This window comes from Notamacropus eugenii, chromosome 3 (genome assembly GCF_028372415.1).
Source record: "Notamacropus eugenii isolate mMacEug1 chromosome 3, mMacEug1.pri_v2, whole genome shotgun sequence".
Classification (NCBI taxonomy): Eukaryota; Metazoa; Chordata; class Mammalia; order Diprotodontia; family Macropodidae; genus Notamacropus; species Notamacropus eugenii.
The window spans coordinates 200,761,977-200,779,694 of NC_092874.1; the positions used below are offsets into that span (position 1 = coordinate 200,761,977).

Below are 17,718 nucleotides of genomic sequence, written 5' to 3' on the forward strand. Positions count from 1 at the left end.
TCTCCCAGTCTGGTTCCTGAGACGTTCCCATCACAGCCCCTAGCCCTCTGCCCTTCCCCCCAAGCCCCCAGTATCGGCTCACTCCTCACCGCAGGGGCCTGGGCATGGTCGCAGGCTGCCCGAGGTCGGCCGCTCGCTCGGAAGGATCGGGGGCGCCGAGCACCTCAGAGGCTCCAGAAGCGGGAGCCGGCTCCGGATCCAGCGACCGTTCCCGCCGAAGCTCAAGCGAGCGGGAGCCCCGCCCACGCCGGAACTCGAACCCCGGAAGTCGAGCCCCACTTCCGCCGCGGCCCGAGGCGCGCTCAGCCTTCTATTTGTAACCTACACATTCGCCATTTACTTATTCACTTCCCCGCCATCCCCACCCCCGAGCTGGCTTAGACTAAACAAAATTCGGGAAAGGAGCAATCTTTCCACATCACAAGATGGAAAATAAAACGCCGAGCAGGCTGCTCAGGGAGTTCTTTCTCTAAGGTTGAGAAAAGGGAAAAGTGAATCTGCGGCGGTGGATTAGCGGAGGCCTCTGCGCCCTGCCGGGGCAGCTGATCGGTGCTGAGCGCGGCGCTGCAGGAACCTGCCCACTCCCGGCTCGGAGAGGAGGGGAGAGAGCAGGTGAGGCGCGGGGCTGGCGGAGGGCCTGGGGTTGGGAACCTTCGTCCGCCCCCCCCCGCCCCCACGGGGAGCCCTCCTCTCCGCCCCCGTGCTCTCCCTCCCTTCGCAGCCCCGAGGTCCGCAGAGGACCCAAGCCAGAGCCAGCCTCCGCGCGGCTCGTCGAGGAGGCGAAGCCAGACTTTGAACCAGAGCCGGAGGCGCCTCACGCTGCACATCCCCAAATGGTTGTTTTTAAACTGGAAAAAGGGGGCAGGGCAACCCAAGAACCAGGTGACCCCGGAACAGAAGGGTTTGTAATTTATAAAACTCTCGAATGAGAATATAAAAATATTCACCGAATGAGCCCTAGTTTGGATTTAGAGACCATCTCCTCAGCTCCTCCGTTTTACAGAGAGGAAGTGTCGCCCCAGTAGCTGTCGGGGTTCACGTCCGTGTCCTCTCTGCCTCCCTAGCCAGGGCTCTTTTCACTAAACCATTTTCTCTGAACAAAAACTTGGCTTTCCAGGGCCTTGCTTCAGTCAGTCCTTCGTTGGGCGTGCTCATAGACTCATACGGGACTTAGGAAGCCGTCCATTCCAGCCCCTCTCTGAAACACTGAAACCCAGGGAGTGGTTGGCCCAAAGTCACGTTTAGGGTTCTGATTAGACACTGGCAGGCCGAAGATGGGTGCTTACTGTCCGTGGGGCCTTGGGCCGGTCACCTATCCTCCCTGGCCTTGGTGTCCTCAACTGTAAAACGTGCAGGCTGTCATCAGCGAAGACCTTGAGAGCCCCTTCGGTGCCAGAGCCCTTCTTTGAATCCGTGTCCTCTGACGTCAGAATTCTTTGTGTTCTCTGTGGTAGGATCTTTCATCAATGTTTTAGGAGGTGTCGTGGGGCGCCTGAGAGCAGAGGCTCTCCCTTTCTTTCCTTAATTTGACAGATAATCATGGATGATGATACTTAAGTAATAGGAGTTACAGTAGAAACTAAGTTTGAATAAGGCAAATGGATACCTGGCCTCAGGGAGCTTACCGTAGGGGCATAAAGCAAAAGAATGCTTCTGAAATATAGGGGAAATATGGTGTGTATTCCGAGAGAAATATAATCTCTAAAAAGGGAAACCTTAGAGAAGGTAAAATGTGAATAGGATTTAATAGGTAATATAGTTCACACATAGTTTGAACCAAGATATAAAAGACATATAAATAAACAGTTCAGGAGGCAAATTTAATATGATTGTGTGTCCTTGATGGGCATTCAAATGTTAATTGCTTGGTCCTCATTTGAACTGTATCTACCCTCGTTGCAAATACATGTATGTTTCATCACGGTTTAGAATAGTTGTATACTTTTGGTTCTTTTTGTTCTTAAGTATGTGTCATAAATTTATCTAGTTTTCCTCAATAGAGTGTAATGTTCCCCAAAGACAGGGACTTTGCTTATTTTCATTTCATCTCACCCCAGCACCAAGAACTGTAATGAGCACTCAGTTGACTGTGAAATATAAATTCCACTTCCTCTGCATGCTAGAGGAAGAAAGATTAGTCTAAAGGTTGCCTATATAATCATACAGAGAATGCAGGGAGTAGTGAAAATAGCACTGGCCTTTGGAGTTAAGAGAGTCCTAGGTTGGGGTCCTTTTGTTTCTTTGGTGAGTCTTGCTGCTGTGGATTTGAGTTTTTTGGTTCTGCTGGTCATTTTTTGCGATGCAGAAATAAAATTAATTTATTACTTCTGCTTTCATAATTCTTATTTCTTTTTTAAATCATTCAGAAACATGATCCTGTGGTTCTAGCTCTCCTATTTTTTTTCACAAATGAGTGTATCAAGAAAAAGGCAAATAACTGTAATCACTTAATATTTGTGTGTGTGTGTTATCTTGAGAAGCTGAAGAATAAGAAAAAAAAGTTGTCACAGGATGATAACTTTAGAGATAGAAGGGTCCTTTGATGTCATCTAGTCTACCTCCCTCATTTTATAGCTGAGGTTTTGAAACTACCCTCCAGAGTGATTGACTTTGACTTAGGTCAAGCTAGTAGTGGTTGACAGAGTCGACTTGACCAAGTTCTTCTGATTCTGCATCCAGCACTGCACTATGCAGTTAAGAGGGGCAGCTAGGTGGTGCAGTGGATAGAGCACCAGTGCAGGAGTCAGGAGGACCTGAGTTCAAATCTCACCTCAGACACTTGACACTCACTAGCTGTGTGACCTTGGGCAAGTCACTTAACCCCAATTATCTCATCCTGGGTCATCTCTAGTCATCCTGATGAATATCTGGTCACTGGATTCAGATGACTCTGGAGGGAAAAGTGAGGCTGGTGACCTGCACAGCTCTCCCTCATTCAAAATAAAGTCAAATGCAAGCTGTCATTATTTCTCTAATGGCATGGTCTTCTTCAGCAATGAAGGACAAACACACACACATGCAGTTAAGAAGTCAACAGCAGTCGAAAGTACTTTAATTGAAGTAGTACCACTCAGAAGAGCAACTCTACTTGATAAAATATACATGATGATATGTTATTTTTAATACAGGACGACCTAGATGACGGCTACTCTGGTACCAGATAAGATGAAAGCAAACCAAGAGAAATTCTGTGGCCGAGAAAGAGAATTTGTGTATAAATTCAATGTAGGAAGCCAGTGCTTTGAACTTACAGTGCCTCTGAAATTTCCTATTCAAGAGAACCCAAGTAACTTGCATGGGCGTCTGATGCTTCTCCACAACTTACCTTGCTTCATAGAAAATGGTGAGAACTGAGTTTGATTATTGTTTGACTGCTCTGCTTCTTGGACTTGCCTCATTACATATTCTGAAAAGAATGGAGTTTTGTTAGAAATAGTCACAAGTTTAAAAAAGGTATTGTTGTTAACTGTTAACACTTTGTAGTACTATAGGTATAAAAAGGGCCTTCTGATCCCCACCAATTATTTGTGAGGTATCATAGAGTAACTTTGTATTATGGTCTAGATTATAGATCTAGAGTTGGATGCCACCATAGAAGCCATCTAGTCACACCATACCTGAGTAAAACTGCAGAAGTACCAGAGAACTTTGCCCTCTGGTTATGTTGTATGCCAGGAGAACAGTCAGGAGGCCTTTTGGCTGAATAGATATGACTTCAAAATAGAAGTTCACAGCCTTGTAGAATTTGCATGCTAAGTCATTTACTCTGTTTTAAAGTTTCCTTAATTAGTAAAGGCATTTAGAAGCATCTAGCTTCCTTAGTTGATTCTCCAAACACACAACATTATGAAAGCTAATATTTGACAGGCCCTTCTACCTAATAATATTAGTGCAATAAATAATAGCTATGTTCCTGACCAGCCAAAATATGGACTAAAAACTTTAAAAATATTCATAGACCAGAAACCATGTAATCTTTATAGACCTCTTCCCCATAACTTTCTCCTCCCTCTCCAGAGACATAGAAGTTTCTCCTTTGATAAGTATAATATAGAGTGAGAAGAACAAGGGGTGTCTGAATTGGTACTTCTCTGAATGTAGTTTGTAGACAATTCGCCTATCACTAATAGTAGTGCTGCAGAACTTTTTACTACTCGAGGTGTCCTTTAAAAGATCAGTTATCAACATTGCCTAAGAAACTCTAGGAAAATTAGAGACCTAGTCTCTCTATATCAGTAATTTTCCAGTATAACTTAGCCTTACTTACCTAAGGAAGCATCAGATAGTTGATAGAAGACCAATCACAGAGTAAAAAAGCCCTCAGTTCATGTCCTGCATATCATGTATACTGTGGGACTGTGAGGATGTCTCTTAACATCTGAGTGCCCAGAAAACTTTCTAAAACTATCAGGTAGCAGTTGGCAATCTGCAGAGGTAAAGGGCATTTCTGCAACAGGAGTTCATCATCATCATCAGCATCGTCATTGTAGCTAACATTTATATAGCACTTTGTTTGTGGCAGACTCTGCTAAGCACTTCGCAGTTGTTATCTCATTTGATCCTCAAAACAGTCCTGGCAGGTATCTCCATTTTATAGATAAAAAACTGAGGCAAACAGGTTAAGTGACTTGCACAGGGTCACACAGATATTAAGTGGGTGAGACCAGTTTTGAACTCAGACCTTTCTTGGCTGGTGCTCTGTTCATGGCACCACCTAGTTGGCACACAGATGAAGTGAGAGGTCTGAACATGTCCTTTATCTTCACACACTTACCTTCTGCAAACAAAACTAAGGGAATTTTATAGATGCCCTAAAGATGACAAAGACTTAATTAAGAGCAAATGTGGTTTGTTACTAGAATTAGGAGAGAGATGATAAATTGAGTCCATGAGAATGGATGAGACCACCGGGAAAAATACTATAGAGGAAGAAGAGAAGAGGGCCCAGAGAGGGCACTGGGCAAAATCAGTGATTAGTGGGCATGACCTGCACAAAGATCCAGACAAGGAGACAGAATGATCAGCCCCATCAGACAGAGCCAGGATGGAGTAGTTGACAGACCTGCACAGAAGAAAGTGACTGACACTGTCACAGAGTTTCATGACCCTGAAAAGATTAAGAACCCAGGGCTAAATTGATTCTCTAAGTTGATTGTTTTAGTTACTTAGTAGTATGCTGTATTAAGGTACATAAGATTAAAATTTGAAAATTGAAGGAATGTCCTGTAAAATATTTTTAACTTTTTCTCTGTCTCTGTGTACAGGTTTTCTTCTGCCCCCTTTCCCCAGTCTCGAGGGCCATGACTGGTTCATGTTTGTCTTCGTGTCCTCATTGCCTGATGTAGTGCCTCTCACATAATAGGTGCTTAATAATGCTGGTTCACTGATTAATTGATCTGTGGGAATTTAATTGATGTTGATTTGTGTTTTTCCTGCCACAGACTTAAAAGAATCTCTGAGCCAGTTTATAAAGGAAGAATCTCTAAAAGATTATGATAGAGAAGCTGAGGCTGCACTAGAAGCTTTGAAATCTGGTGAAGTTGATGTGCACCAACTGACAAATGCATGGGCAAAAACTTACGCTGAGGTGAGAGCATGGGTCAGGTTGTAATTTCCCTCCCTTCCCTTGTTTATTTTTACTGGTCTTATAAGTAAATACTGATATATGTGTAGGGCTTAAAGTTTGCAAAGCATTTTACTCACAACTGCTTTGGGAAGTAAGCAGTACAAGTGCTATTATCCCCATTTTACAGATGAGGAAACTGAGACTCAGAAATGTTAAATGACTTGCCCACAATCAAACAGCTAGTAAATTCCAGAGCTGAGGTTTGAACCCAAAGTTCCTGACTTCTGGGTCCAGTATTCTTTCCATTATTCCATGCTCACTAGGTGTATCCTGCCTCAGGTAAACCTTACATATGTAAATATGGATTTGCAGAACCAGTAAATTTTATAAGATGATTACTTGCTCTCTGGAAGAATTCATAGCTTACTTATTGAGCTCCCTAAATACATTTAGACTATGAAGCAAATTATATTCTTTTTACTTTGTAAGAGCACATCTGCTGCATAAAGTGCAATTGCACCTGTTTTTACAATAAAAATTGACATGCTAGGTATTCTCAATGTTGAATGACTAAGGCAGTGAAATTTATTGATACAGCTTCCTCCCTTAGTAAAAATGTCACAAAAATCTTTGCAAAAAAAGAATGTGACTGTGATACAATTACTAAAAGAAGTAGAAAAATGAAGAATCATCAAAGTAAAACCAATTCTCTCATTAACCAGGGTAGTTTCATTCATACCTGACAAAACTGGGATTTTAGCATGTTCGTGGTAAATAATTTAAAAATATATTGCTGTAGCCTCTTTGCTAATATTTCATCTAATATTTTTGCATCCATATAAATTAGTAATTAAAGAGGAACTAGGCCACAAGGGTGGGGAACCTGCAGTCTCAAGGCCACATGTGACCTTCTAGGTCCTTGGGTGCAGCCTTTTGACTGAGTCCAAGGTTTACAGAATGAATCTAGTCAAAGGACCACATGTGGCCTGAAGGCCACAGGTTCCCTACCCTTGGACTGGGGTGTAGCAGACTGAGGATTGTTTTGGTATGAAAATTAAATTCATCTGACAAGGCTTTTCTGGGTCTGGTTTCTCTTCATCCTGCTTTAATCCAGAGTAAAGTTTTGTTCTACAGTTATCTGTTTGTGGAGCATGCCCTCTTGCCATTTGTTGTTGATGTGGGCCTAGTTCACAGAATCAGAGGCCGCCAGTTCAGCCCATGCCTGGGCACAGTGGGCACAGCTGGAGACACTGTTTAGTTGTCAGTGTGAGCCTTGACACTTTAGAAATGGACATCCAGTGCTTGATCTATTGTTTTATTAATTGTCTTGATTTAGAAAATGAAAGAGAAAAATGTTAATAATGCAGATTAAACTTTTGAGTAGGTTGTGTGCATTCTCCCCCAGTGTAGATAACTCACCGTTTATCAGCACATCCTACCTATCCAGGAATCAGCTTGCATTGCTTGCAGCGTGCATCCAGACTCTGCTTGACTTCCAGTGTCTCTGGACTTAGTGTGCACCACTTTGCCGAGAGTGAGCACTGATGGATGGAAATCAAAATGTTGTTCTTGTAGCTTCTCCTTAGCTCCACTTTCTAAGGCGAGGAAGAAGATGATATGGTTTCCAATCTCTTCACTATCCTGGGGGCCCACCTCAGAGTACTTTATCATGTTCATGTTATCCTACAGTGTGAACACAATTTTCCAAATGTGATCTGATTGGGCCTGTTTTCAAGGAAATAAGTATCAAGGACACATATGAACAGAAAGGGAAGTGGACTGGTTATATATCAAGAATGAAAGAATAGATAGACAATCCAAAGAGTACATTTATATCACAACATACTTACAAGAAGATTTGTGGGAAAATTAAGTCAAGAACCACATGATAGAGGGGAAAAAAGCTTTTTGCATAACTGCAGCATTATATTTTAAAAGGAAACCTACTATATGATTTCTCCTATGTCTGTTTTATCTTGTAGACCACATTAGAGCATGCAAGGCCTGAAGAGCCAAGCTGGGATGAAGATTTTGCAGATGTCTATCATGACCTAATCCATTCCCCTGCCTCTGAAACTCTCTTAAATTTGGAGCATAATTACTTTGTTAGTATCTCAGAACTTATTGGGGAAAGAGATGTGGAGCTGAAAAAGTTACGAGAAAGGTATTTCAACTTTTTGTATGCTTAATTGTGATACTTAAATATAATTAGATGCACTTGTCCAGGTAAGGGATTTTTATAAACTTCTGGAAAATTGAAGCAGGAAATAAGAAAAATCTTCCTTCTCATAAATGCAGATAATTTCCTGGTTCATTTCAAACCAGTTGTTGAAATTAATGTTGTAGGTCCATGTAGATTTATGTAGTTTCTCTCAAATATGCCATTAATGATTGTATTTTAAGCTTGTCAATCCTTAGTTTAAGCAGAAGGAAGGGGAAGGAAATTGCAGCCTGACCCATGCTCTCACCTCAGCATAAGTTTTTGCCCATGCACTTGTCAGCTGGTCCACATCAGCTTCATCAGATTTCAAAGCCTCTAAGGGTCAACAAGCTTAAAATGCAGTGGCAAAAAAAACTGCCAGGGTTATTTGCTCTGGTGCATTGTTTTCTCTGCCCTTTTGCAGGAATGTGGTCACATGAACTAAACTATGGGTAATGTTTGTTTAAATTGTTCTCTAATCTATACTTGCAATCAGAACCAAATTAATTAAATTCCTCCAAGTGTTCCCATTTTTCAGGTCATGAGGAGCCATGTGTTATAGTGGATAGAAGGCCAGCCTGGGAATCAGGAAAGCCTAGGTTCAAGTCCTGTCTCTGACACATAGTAAGTGAACTCATGAGCAAATCTCTTAACTCTGAGTGCCATAGGCACTCTTAAGTCAATAAATTATAGACAGGTTGCCAGTCTGGCTCAGTAGAGGGAAGTTTTACCTTTGCAGCTCCTGATAACAACAAAATCAAAATCTGTACCATCTTCCACAGAGAGATAAAAGCAGTCCAAGAAAGGTCTTCCTTCAGAGTCCTAAAGGTGTCTTTATATACTCTTCACCCAGAGGACTCACAGCTAGGTCCCAAGTCAACCTACCAGGGGCAAAGTTGATTCATACTATCCCAGGTCTGCTCTACAGCCTCTTGGCTCACAATCATACCAGTTGGTGGAGAGGTGGGGGCAGGGGGTGAGAATTAACTCAAACTATCCCAGTTCCATAATGCTCTGGCCCACAACAGTCCTCCCTCTGACCAATAATAACAACATTTGATAATCAGGGTTGCAAAAATCAGCCTCACTCCAAAATAATGCCCACCCCTTCATGCTCAGCCCCTCAGTCTTGCAGCAAAGCATTGGGTGCCTCATCAAGACAGCAGTGGAGGTGCTACTGGTCTTTCTCCTCTTTTTCTGGTGCCGCTATCCACGTTGCTACTTGCAGGCAGAGTATCAGTAAGCATTTATTAATCCCTTAATATATGTCAACCATTGTGCTAAGCAATGAAAGATAAAAATACGGTCGCTGCTCTCAGGGAGTTGGTGTTCAAACGGGATAGACAGCATGCAAACAACTACCGGCACATAAACTATAGATAACATAATGGGGAGGTTAGGGTAGAGGGAAAGTATGGGGGGCGGGGAAGGACTGGGAGAGGCCTTTTGCAGAAGGTGAACTTTGCACTGAGGCTTCATGGAAGCCAGAGAAGTGATAGAATGGAAGAACAGTCCAGGCATGGAGGACAGCCCGTGAAGAGGTCTAGAGCTGGAAGTGCAGAGAAATCAAGGCATCAAGTATTACTGGTCATAGAGTATGTGAAACAGTAAAGTGTAAAAAAAACCTGGAAAGGAGGGAACAGGCCAAGTTGTGAAATGCTTTAAAAGCCAGAGAATTTTATATTTGATCCTGGAGGTAATAGAGAGCCATTGGAGTTTATTGAGTAGAGGGTGACATGGTCAGACTTGCACTTTAGGAAGATCATTTTGGCAAACTAAATGGATGAGGCAAGGAGACCACCCAGTAGGCCAGTACAATAGTCCAGGCCTAAGGTGAAGAGGGTCTGCTCTAGTATGATAGTGGAAATGTGAGTGTGGAGAAAAGGATGCATGTGAGAGGTTTTGGGAAGGTAGAAATGACACGACTTGGCAGCAGACTAGATATGTGGAGTAAGTGCAAGTGAAGAGTCGGAAATGATAGTGGGGTTGTAAGCCTGAGTGATTGGAAAGTTGGTAATGCCTTCCTTCAGCATTAATAGGGAAATTGGGAAGAGAGGAGGGTTTGGAGGAAAGATAATGAGTGTTCCAATAGCCATGGTTTCTTTGAGATGCTCACAGGGCATTCATTTTGAGATATCTAGTAAGCAGTTTGTGTTGCACGACTGATCAGGAAAGAGAGTTAAGGGAGAGAAACAGAGAAGAAAGGGCTGAATAAATCATTCTGAACAGCATGCTCACATGCTGCATAGCGATCATAAGAATGAAATCACCATATGAAATAGTATAGAGTGTGGCTTCTTAACCTTTCTTGTGTCAACTTCTTTTGCAGTCTCATGAAGCCTATGGACCCCTTTTAAATAAAGTATATAGAATTACAAAGGAAACAAAGGAAATACAGTTATCAAAATATTTTTTAAATTGAGTCTACAGCCCCAAGGTTAAACATCTCTGACACAGTGGAAGAGAAGAGAGCCAAAGACAAATCCTTGGGAGACATGCACGATTAGTGGGGGTGACCTGGAAGAAGATCCAGCACAGAAGATTGGGAAAGATCAGTCAAATAGAGCCAAGAGAACAGTGTCATGAAAACCTAGACAGGAGGGAGTCTTAAGGAGAAGTGCAAAATCCTCTGAGTTCAAATCAGAGAGCAGTTCAGCTCAGGAGAGTTCTTTGAAGTAGGGGTTATTGGAGCTGGGTCCACACAGAGCTCATCTGATCCGTAATGGTGTTGTGGAAGAGAAAGGACATAGACTCCTCATTTGAACAGAATCTCTCAGGGGCCCTTTCTTAAAAATTAAATTTATAAATACTCCTCTGGAGAGAGATTTTTGGCCACAGTTTCTCCTACTAAAACAGGCAATTCTGGTATATGGGTTTAAAAAAAAATGAATACCTCCTCCTCTCAGTTTTGGTTCAGGATAAAAGAAGGAACACTTCCTTTTGTGATTTAATGAATGAAAGGACAAAGAGAGAACTCTGTTGATTTTTTTCACTAGCTCTGACTTTTTCGGGGAATTAAGTGCAGTCCCTACTTTGACATGGCATTTGAGTTAAGGGCAGCAAGAAATACTCAACTAACAGCACTGGTGCATCTTTGCTTCTTGTTTTCTGTAACAAGTGGAGGACTTTGTGCTACAGGAGTCCATAGTGTCATGGACAGATAGCTCTAATAGCTTTTCTGCGTTCTTATTTTTCAAAATGTAACAGTCCATTTACCATTCCAAATAGAACTTGTAGATTTTTGCATTATTCTTCCATTTACTCATTTTAACTTCACTTTAGGTCTCTTGGTTTGGGACAGGACATAAGATTTCATCATTATGAGGAATTGCCAGTGTCAACACTCTCCCTATTGGATTTATGTCACCCACTCTTTTTTCAGCTTATCTTCGTTGTTTGGGACACTATGCAGTTGAATGAATCACCCGTGGCCACACACTGAGCATGTATAAGAGCGAACTTGAGCCCTAGTCTTCCCAGCTCTAAAGCTGACTCTGTCAATGAGTATATAATAATACTTTATATCAGCATCAGTTTCATTTCTTTTGTCTTCATGTTTATCTCAAGAACTACACAAAACTAGGGTTTACCACCCTGACCTGTCAAATTGATAAAGATTTAGTGCTTAAAATGAAAGTAATAAATTCTCTCTGATCTTGGTGACCAGCCAGGTATACAGTCTTCAACATCCCATAGTGCCACTTGAACGAAATTAAAATGGAATTGGGAAATAGTTAACAAAATAAATAAAACTACCACAAAATATAGTCCAAATGCAGCTTTATGTACAGTTTAGTGGTCCCCATTTCTATTTGAATTTGACACCACTGCTCTAGATTGTCCTTTTGAATATGCTACCTACCAGACCATTGTGCACCTGTCAGCACTTCTACCTCAATTTAAATATGGAAGAAAGGTTTTGGAAATCTTAATAATTCTGTTTATTAAAGTTTTGTTTTCAATAGTTCTCTTTAAACTTTCAAAACTGCAACGACATTTATCATCCACCAGGGGGAACATGTATCATGTATATTTGTGTGTATGCATGGGACTTTTGCATCCAGATCTATCAATATTCATACTCTTTAACAAATGAAACCTTTTTTTAGATTTTTTTTTTTTGGCTACACCTGTGAGTTCATGTGAGCATAGGAAACTCCAGGTGAGGAAACAGGGCACATTAGCACCGTTCTGCAATTTGTGGTCTAAATCACTGAGTGATGTCTGTAATGTTAGAGAAGGACTAGGCTTGTGCTGTGGAAGCAGACTGGAAAGCAGAAGTCCTGACATTGAATCGTGTATCAAACAGGGTTACTAGTTGTGAGCCTGTGCAGGTCGCTGAGGCTCCAATGACATTTATCTCACAGTATTATCATGAGGATTAAATGAGATCATATGTTTGCTTTGCAAATCTTATGTCTTTCTATAGATAATGATAATACTTTCTAAAACTAAGGGAAATAGAGAGAAGACAGAAAGGTAAATTTCAGCTCTGTGTAAGAAAATATCCCTAACAATTAGAGCTGTCTAAAGTGTCTATCGGAGGAAATAGTGAATTATCCGTTACTGAAAGTCTTCAGGCAGACTGCACTGGATAGCTAATTATCAGATATATTATGTAGGGGATTGCTGTTCAGGTACAGGTTGAAATGGAGGCCCTTGGAGTATATAAAGGTTAGAGTTAAGTAGACAATTGGTACTGAAACTATATTTTAGAAAGTGCAATAGGGGTGTGTGTGTGGGGGGGGGGGGGTGTATGTGGGTGTATGAGAGAGAGAGAGAGACAGCATGACAATAGTGTATGGAGGGCAGGTCTTGGAGTCAAGAGGACCTGGGTTCAGTTTCTGCTTCCCATGCATACCAGCTGCCCCACTATTATATTCTTTATATCACTTAACCTCTGTCTGCCTCAGTTTCCTCATCTGTAAAATAGTGATGATTATAATAATCTACCTCCAGAATTGTTGTGAGGATAAAGTGACATAATTTTGTGAAACACCTTGCAAACCTTAAAGCTCTAGGTAAGTGTTAGCTATTAATGTTATTCTCAGTTACTTGACTTCAGTCTTAAGTTATTTGGTGAATTCCCTCCCTACTGGATTTGTTTTTCCTTGTGCCTTCAGAATTTCATTCTTGAGCATCCACCTTTCCTACAATCTTTCCATTCAGCCCTTTGAAATCTGCTTTCCCTTAATCTGTGGTACATGTGAAACTATGCTCAGATTTCTTCTCTTCTCTCCCAAATTCTTAAGATAGAGTGGTCACTTTCCTTCATGATTCCCATCATTTTTACCCCACTAAGTGGTTTCTCCTTTTTAGTGAGAATCACATCCAGAATAGAATTTTCCATTGGTCCCTCCACTTCTTGAAAGATGAAAGTATCATTAAGGCTAGGAAAGAAATTTTCAGGTACTTTCACCTGAAATGCTATCATATTTCTTTTGGGCTTCTAGATTTCCTTGCATTAGCTTACCTTTTAAATATACAGTTCCTCCTCACTCCTCTCCTTTAATCCCTTTTCATTAAGACACATGTTTCCAGAACCATAATCCAGCCATAGGGTTCATCCCCCCAAATCTCTGTGAAGCTAAATTTGCCTCCTTCCTTTAGACCTTCAGTTTTTTGTTTGCTGCCTAAACTTGGAGCATTTCTGTATATACTTTGGAGGCTGTAGATATTATTAGTGAATGGGTTTTTTTACTTTTGTCTTCTAAGAACTTTGAAGCTTCTCTCTATATGATATTTAGCTTGGGGATCTTACATAGGTAATCTCCCATCTCTTTTAGTTTAAAGTCCCTTTGATTAAATTTGCCAAACCTGGGAAACACACTCCCACCAATCTTTAAGTGCACTTTATCTCTGGCCTTCAATCTCCCATTCTCTTTTTTAAACTGTGGTCCCAACGTCCAAATCCCATTCTTAGACTGCATCTTCCTAGCCAGCTAGTCTCTTCTCAGATTAATATTTCGCTTTTGCATCTCAGGCCTTCTGTGGGTAGCAGTGAGAAAAACGAAGTCTTTACCCCTTTGGATTTCAGTTTCTTGCCTTTATTCTCAGTCCTGGAAGGAACCTAAAGGTCCTCTAGTCTAAGCCCTTCTTTTTAGAAATAAAGAAATGAACACTCAGGGAGGTGAAGTGTCTCATTTGAGTCTAAGTCCTCTGGGTCACATACTTCCTTGTATCTGACTGATGATCAAAGAGTCACTTTAACCTGTATAACGAATGTATTTTGAACATAGTTTGCAAGGTGTATGCTTCAAGAAATCTGTCGATGTAAAAAGCATTGTGCTTTTGTTAATAAGAATTCTCTAAAGAAATTCCAGTAAAAAGTCTATTAGATTTGAATAGTTTCTCTCATACATTAATTTCAGATGTAAATTTCTCCCATAAGAAAAGTTTGTGCTAACTTATAGAATTATCAGTATCAGTTTTGTACTTCTTTCTCCAAAAATCTCAGTGATTTTTTTTAACAAAATAATTCTTCATTCCTGGGAGGTAAGAAGATAACAAAATCTTCATTTTGCAGATTGGGAAGTAAGAACAATTTAAACTGCTAATGTGCATGTAAAGCTGTAAGATCTTGGAATTAAGTTTTTTGACTTCTGTACTAGGGCTCAGACGAGAAGGTTTGCTTCCTCAACTGATTTTGGGTTCCCCTCTTTTCAGGCAAGGTGCAGAAATGGATAAAGTAATGCAGGAACTGGGAAAGTCACTAACAGATCAGGATGTAAATTCATTGGCTGCTCAACATTTTGAATCCCAGCAGGTGAGTAAAAAGGAATGGCTTTCATTCATGTAACTGTATTTTATGTTTCCTTTTAAAGTAAAATTAATTATTCTGGGTATTGTTATTAGGTCTTAGAGAATAAATGGACCAGTGAGTTAAAACAGTCGACTGCCATCCAAAAACAGGAATATCAGGAGTGGGTAATAAAACTTCACCAGGACCTAAAAAATCCAAACAACAAATCCATCAGGTATTAATCATCTGAAATATTAAGAATTTATCATTTTTAATTAAACCAATAAATATGTCTTTTTCATTGTAGAGATTCCTGAGTTAGAGGTGAAATTTCAAGATAGTAGTGTTTTCTTTTTTAACAGCTTTTGGATTATTGACATTTGCTGGGAGGTTAGTTGTTGTTGTTGTTGGGGGGTTTTTTGGGGAAAAAGCTTCAAAAACATTTTAAATCCATAAGCCTTAATACCACTTGTCTTCCATATATCACTTTTTTCTTTTGAATTGATTTGCCCCTAAGCTAGTTAAAAATATGGCTAGTCGTAATACAGATGACATCCCCTGTATCACCTCTTGGCCTCACATTTTTTTCTCTTAAGCTATTTTTTCAAGCTGCCAAAGCTATTTTCACTTTTTTTAAAGCTGCCAGGATACATTGAATTAGATGTTTATATAAAATGCAATAGGGTAATGTTTTGTTTCTGTGTACAGATATTTATTTTATACACTTAGAGATAATTATATGTTTCTAGTTCATACTTTGTATACAAATAATTTCTAATCTGAATCTTAAAAGCCTTTGTCTGCTTGGTATTTTTATCTTCTAAAGTTGGCCCCTTCCCCATGTTTTCATATTTCCATGCAGAACAAAGTCAGGTCATTTGTCAGTGATTAGAAGTGAAATGACATCCCCGAGAGCTGCTATTTTGGGAGGGAAGTGTCATTGCCTATTTAGAGAGCAGTGAGCACCAAGGAGGCAGGGCCTATCTTTCTTATGGGGAAAGCATTACACACCTACTGTGATATATAGGGAAATACAAAGGATCCCATAGCAATATTTCTCCCTGTTAGGTACTATTTCATCCAAAACTAATTTCTAATGTACTCTAAGATGAACTGAATGATTTTCATTCCTTTGGGTTTAGCATTGTATTTTATGAGGTTCCTATTTTAAAATGTCAGTCTTCTGAGGGGTCATAAACCTCATTATGAATGTTTATCATTTTGCTTCCTTCTGACAGAAGGTCTGCATTCGCAGCATGATTGGGTGCTTGATGAGGATTAGTTGGAAAAGGATACAGGAGTCTCCTACTTTCTGCTTTGGCCTAGTTGTTCTTGACCCAGAAGACAGATTGGTCAGATATACTTTGTATTCTCTCCATATGTGTTCTGAATAATGGTAGTGACTCACTGAGTCTGGTAATGACTCACATTGGAACTTCATAGCTCTAAAGCAGTGATGGGCACTGTATCTGCATTTAGGCAAGGAGTAACTTGATAGATGCACTTAAGGTTGTTGCCTCCAATTTGTTAGTGTTTTCCAAATTAAAAAAAATTAAGAGATGGAAGAGGTAATAAAATATGTACATCTGATGTCAACAACTTTGGAATATATCTTTTTTCTAATATTATCACCTGTTTTAAGGCACTCACAGATGACCATAATAATCATTAAAGTAACCTTATTATTGCATATTAATTTAGAATAATATTTTGGGGCATTTTCATGCTCCTGGCACCTTTTACTTGTTGTCTAACATTACTAGAAAACATATAGTTGTTTTACCTGAATGTCATAGTAGTTCTGAATAATGCCAAAAAAGAGAAAGTAAAAATTGCTGTTTAAATTGACAAGACTATTAATACTGTATTACATCATTTCATCTTAAAGTATGTTATGATGTATATATCATATTGCTTGCTTACTCATGGGAGAGAGAAGGGGCAGGAGGGAGAGAATTTGGAACTCACAACTGTAAAAAACATAAAATGTTAAAAGTCTTTTAAAGTGTAATTGAGAGATACTTAATGAAATAAATTAAAATATATTTTTATAAAAGCATATGTGATGAGAAAATGTTGCATATACTTATTATACATCTAGCCATTTTATAACCATTCTTTAATATGTCTGATCATCTAATCAAAGGCACTGATTAAGTAGGTTGGAGACAGTACTACGGACTGGTTCTGCTTAACCTTGGAAGGCAGGATTAGGACCAGTGACTGGAAGCTACAGGGAAGCAGATTTTAGCTTTATATAAAGAAAGCTTCCCAACAATTAGAACTGTCTCAAAGTAGAAAGGAATCATTTTAGAAGGTAATGTCATTTGAGGGCTTCAAGTAGAGCCTAAATGACCACTTTTTCATACTTAAGGTAGAACTTATATTATCTCTGAGTTCTCTTTCAATGCATATTCTGTGATTTGTCACGTTCATTTGCCATTAGAATCTGTTCTCCAAATTCTTAATAAACCTTAAAATGCTACTTAAGTAAGTTCTGTTTTTTATTATTTTTGGTAATGGCTACTTCATCCTGTAAAATATGTTTAAATAATATATTTAAATATTGTAAAGTATATTTAAACAATAGTGGGAGAAAAGGTTCCCAGTACTTCCTCTTCCCCTCTTAAATATCAGTTAGAATTCATGCAAACTCAGCAAAAATCAGATTACTTTTAGAAAACTGACATTTCCATTAAAACAGTATCATGTAAAAGGCAGCTTTTTCTGGTTAGTAAATCAGTCACTTCAGGGTTATTATTCTCCCTAAACCAATTTGAAAAAGTTGATATACTTCCCTTTGTACCAAAGAATAGCAGGGACAGAAGGAAGACCACAGAATCTTAGATTTAGAAAGAGACTTAGAGGCAACCTAGGCCATCTCATTCCTGAAAAGGAATTCCCAACCAATGGCCATCCATCATTTCAAGAAGGGAGAATCCAGTAACTCCCAAAATATCCCATCCATAGTCCTGAGAGTAATTTTTTCTTTGCATCAAGCTTAAATTTTATCTTTTTGCAGTTCCCACTCATTGCTCCTGGTTTTGCCCTCTAACACCAAACAAAACAAGTCTAATTCCTCTTTCATATAGCTCCACAGTTATTTATAGATGGATAGCCTGTTTTCTCTCTTCTCTTTTCCAGGCTAAATATCCTTCAGTTCCTTTAACTGATCCTCATGTAGCTTCATCTTAGATCCGAGCACCATCC

The 17,718-nt window shown here is 39.8% G+C and overlaps 2 protein-coding genes across 8 annotated transcripts in view; one reads left to right on the top strand and one right to left on the bottom strand.

Annotated features, from left to right (window-relative positions):
• RAD51AP1 (RAD51 associated protein 1) overlaps positions 1-299 on the bottom strand; it is a 28,756-nt gene extending 28,457 nt beyond the window's left edge. For both annotated transcript variants that reach the window (XM_072653987.1, XM_072653986.1), the window contains exon 1: positions 90-299. In XM_072653987.1, coding sequence (XP_072510088.1) covers positions 90-106 — 17 coding nt within the window. In that variant the 5' untranslated portion in view covers positions 107-299. The remainder of the gene's footprint in view (positions 1-89) is intronic.
• FERRY3 (FERRY endosomal RAB5 effector complex subunit 3) overlaps positions 283-17,718 on the top strand; it is a 99,353-nt gene continuing 81,917 nt past the window's right edge. Inside the window, exons 1-6 of one of the 6 annotated variants that reach the window (XM_072653977.1) lie at positions 283-612; positions 3,129-3,343; positions 5,442-5,587; positions 7,549-7,730; positions 14,433-14,532; positions 14,622-14,743. In XM_072653977.1, the coding sequence (XP_072510078.1) occupies positions 3,139-3,343; positions 5,442-5,587; positions 7,549-7,730; positions 14,433-14,532; positions 14,622-14,743 (755 nt within the window). In that variant the 5' untranslated portion in view covers positions 283-612; positions 3,129-3,138. Of the gene's footprint in view, positions 1,451-1,510; positions 1,675-3,128; positions 3,344-5,441; positions 5,588-7,548; positions 7,731-14,432; positions 14,533-14,621; positions 14,744-17,718 lie in introns of those variants that run through there. The other 5 variants (XM_072653978.1, XM_072653981.1, XM_072653976.1 and 2 more) reach the window with 5 other exon arrangements.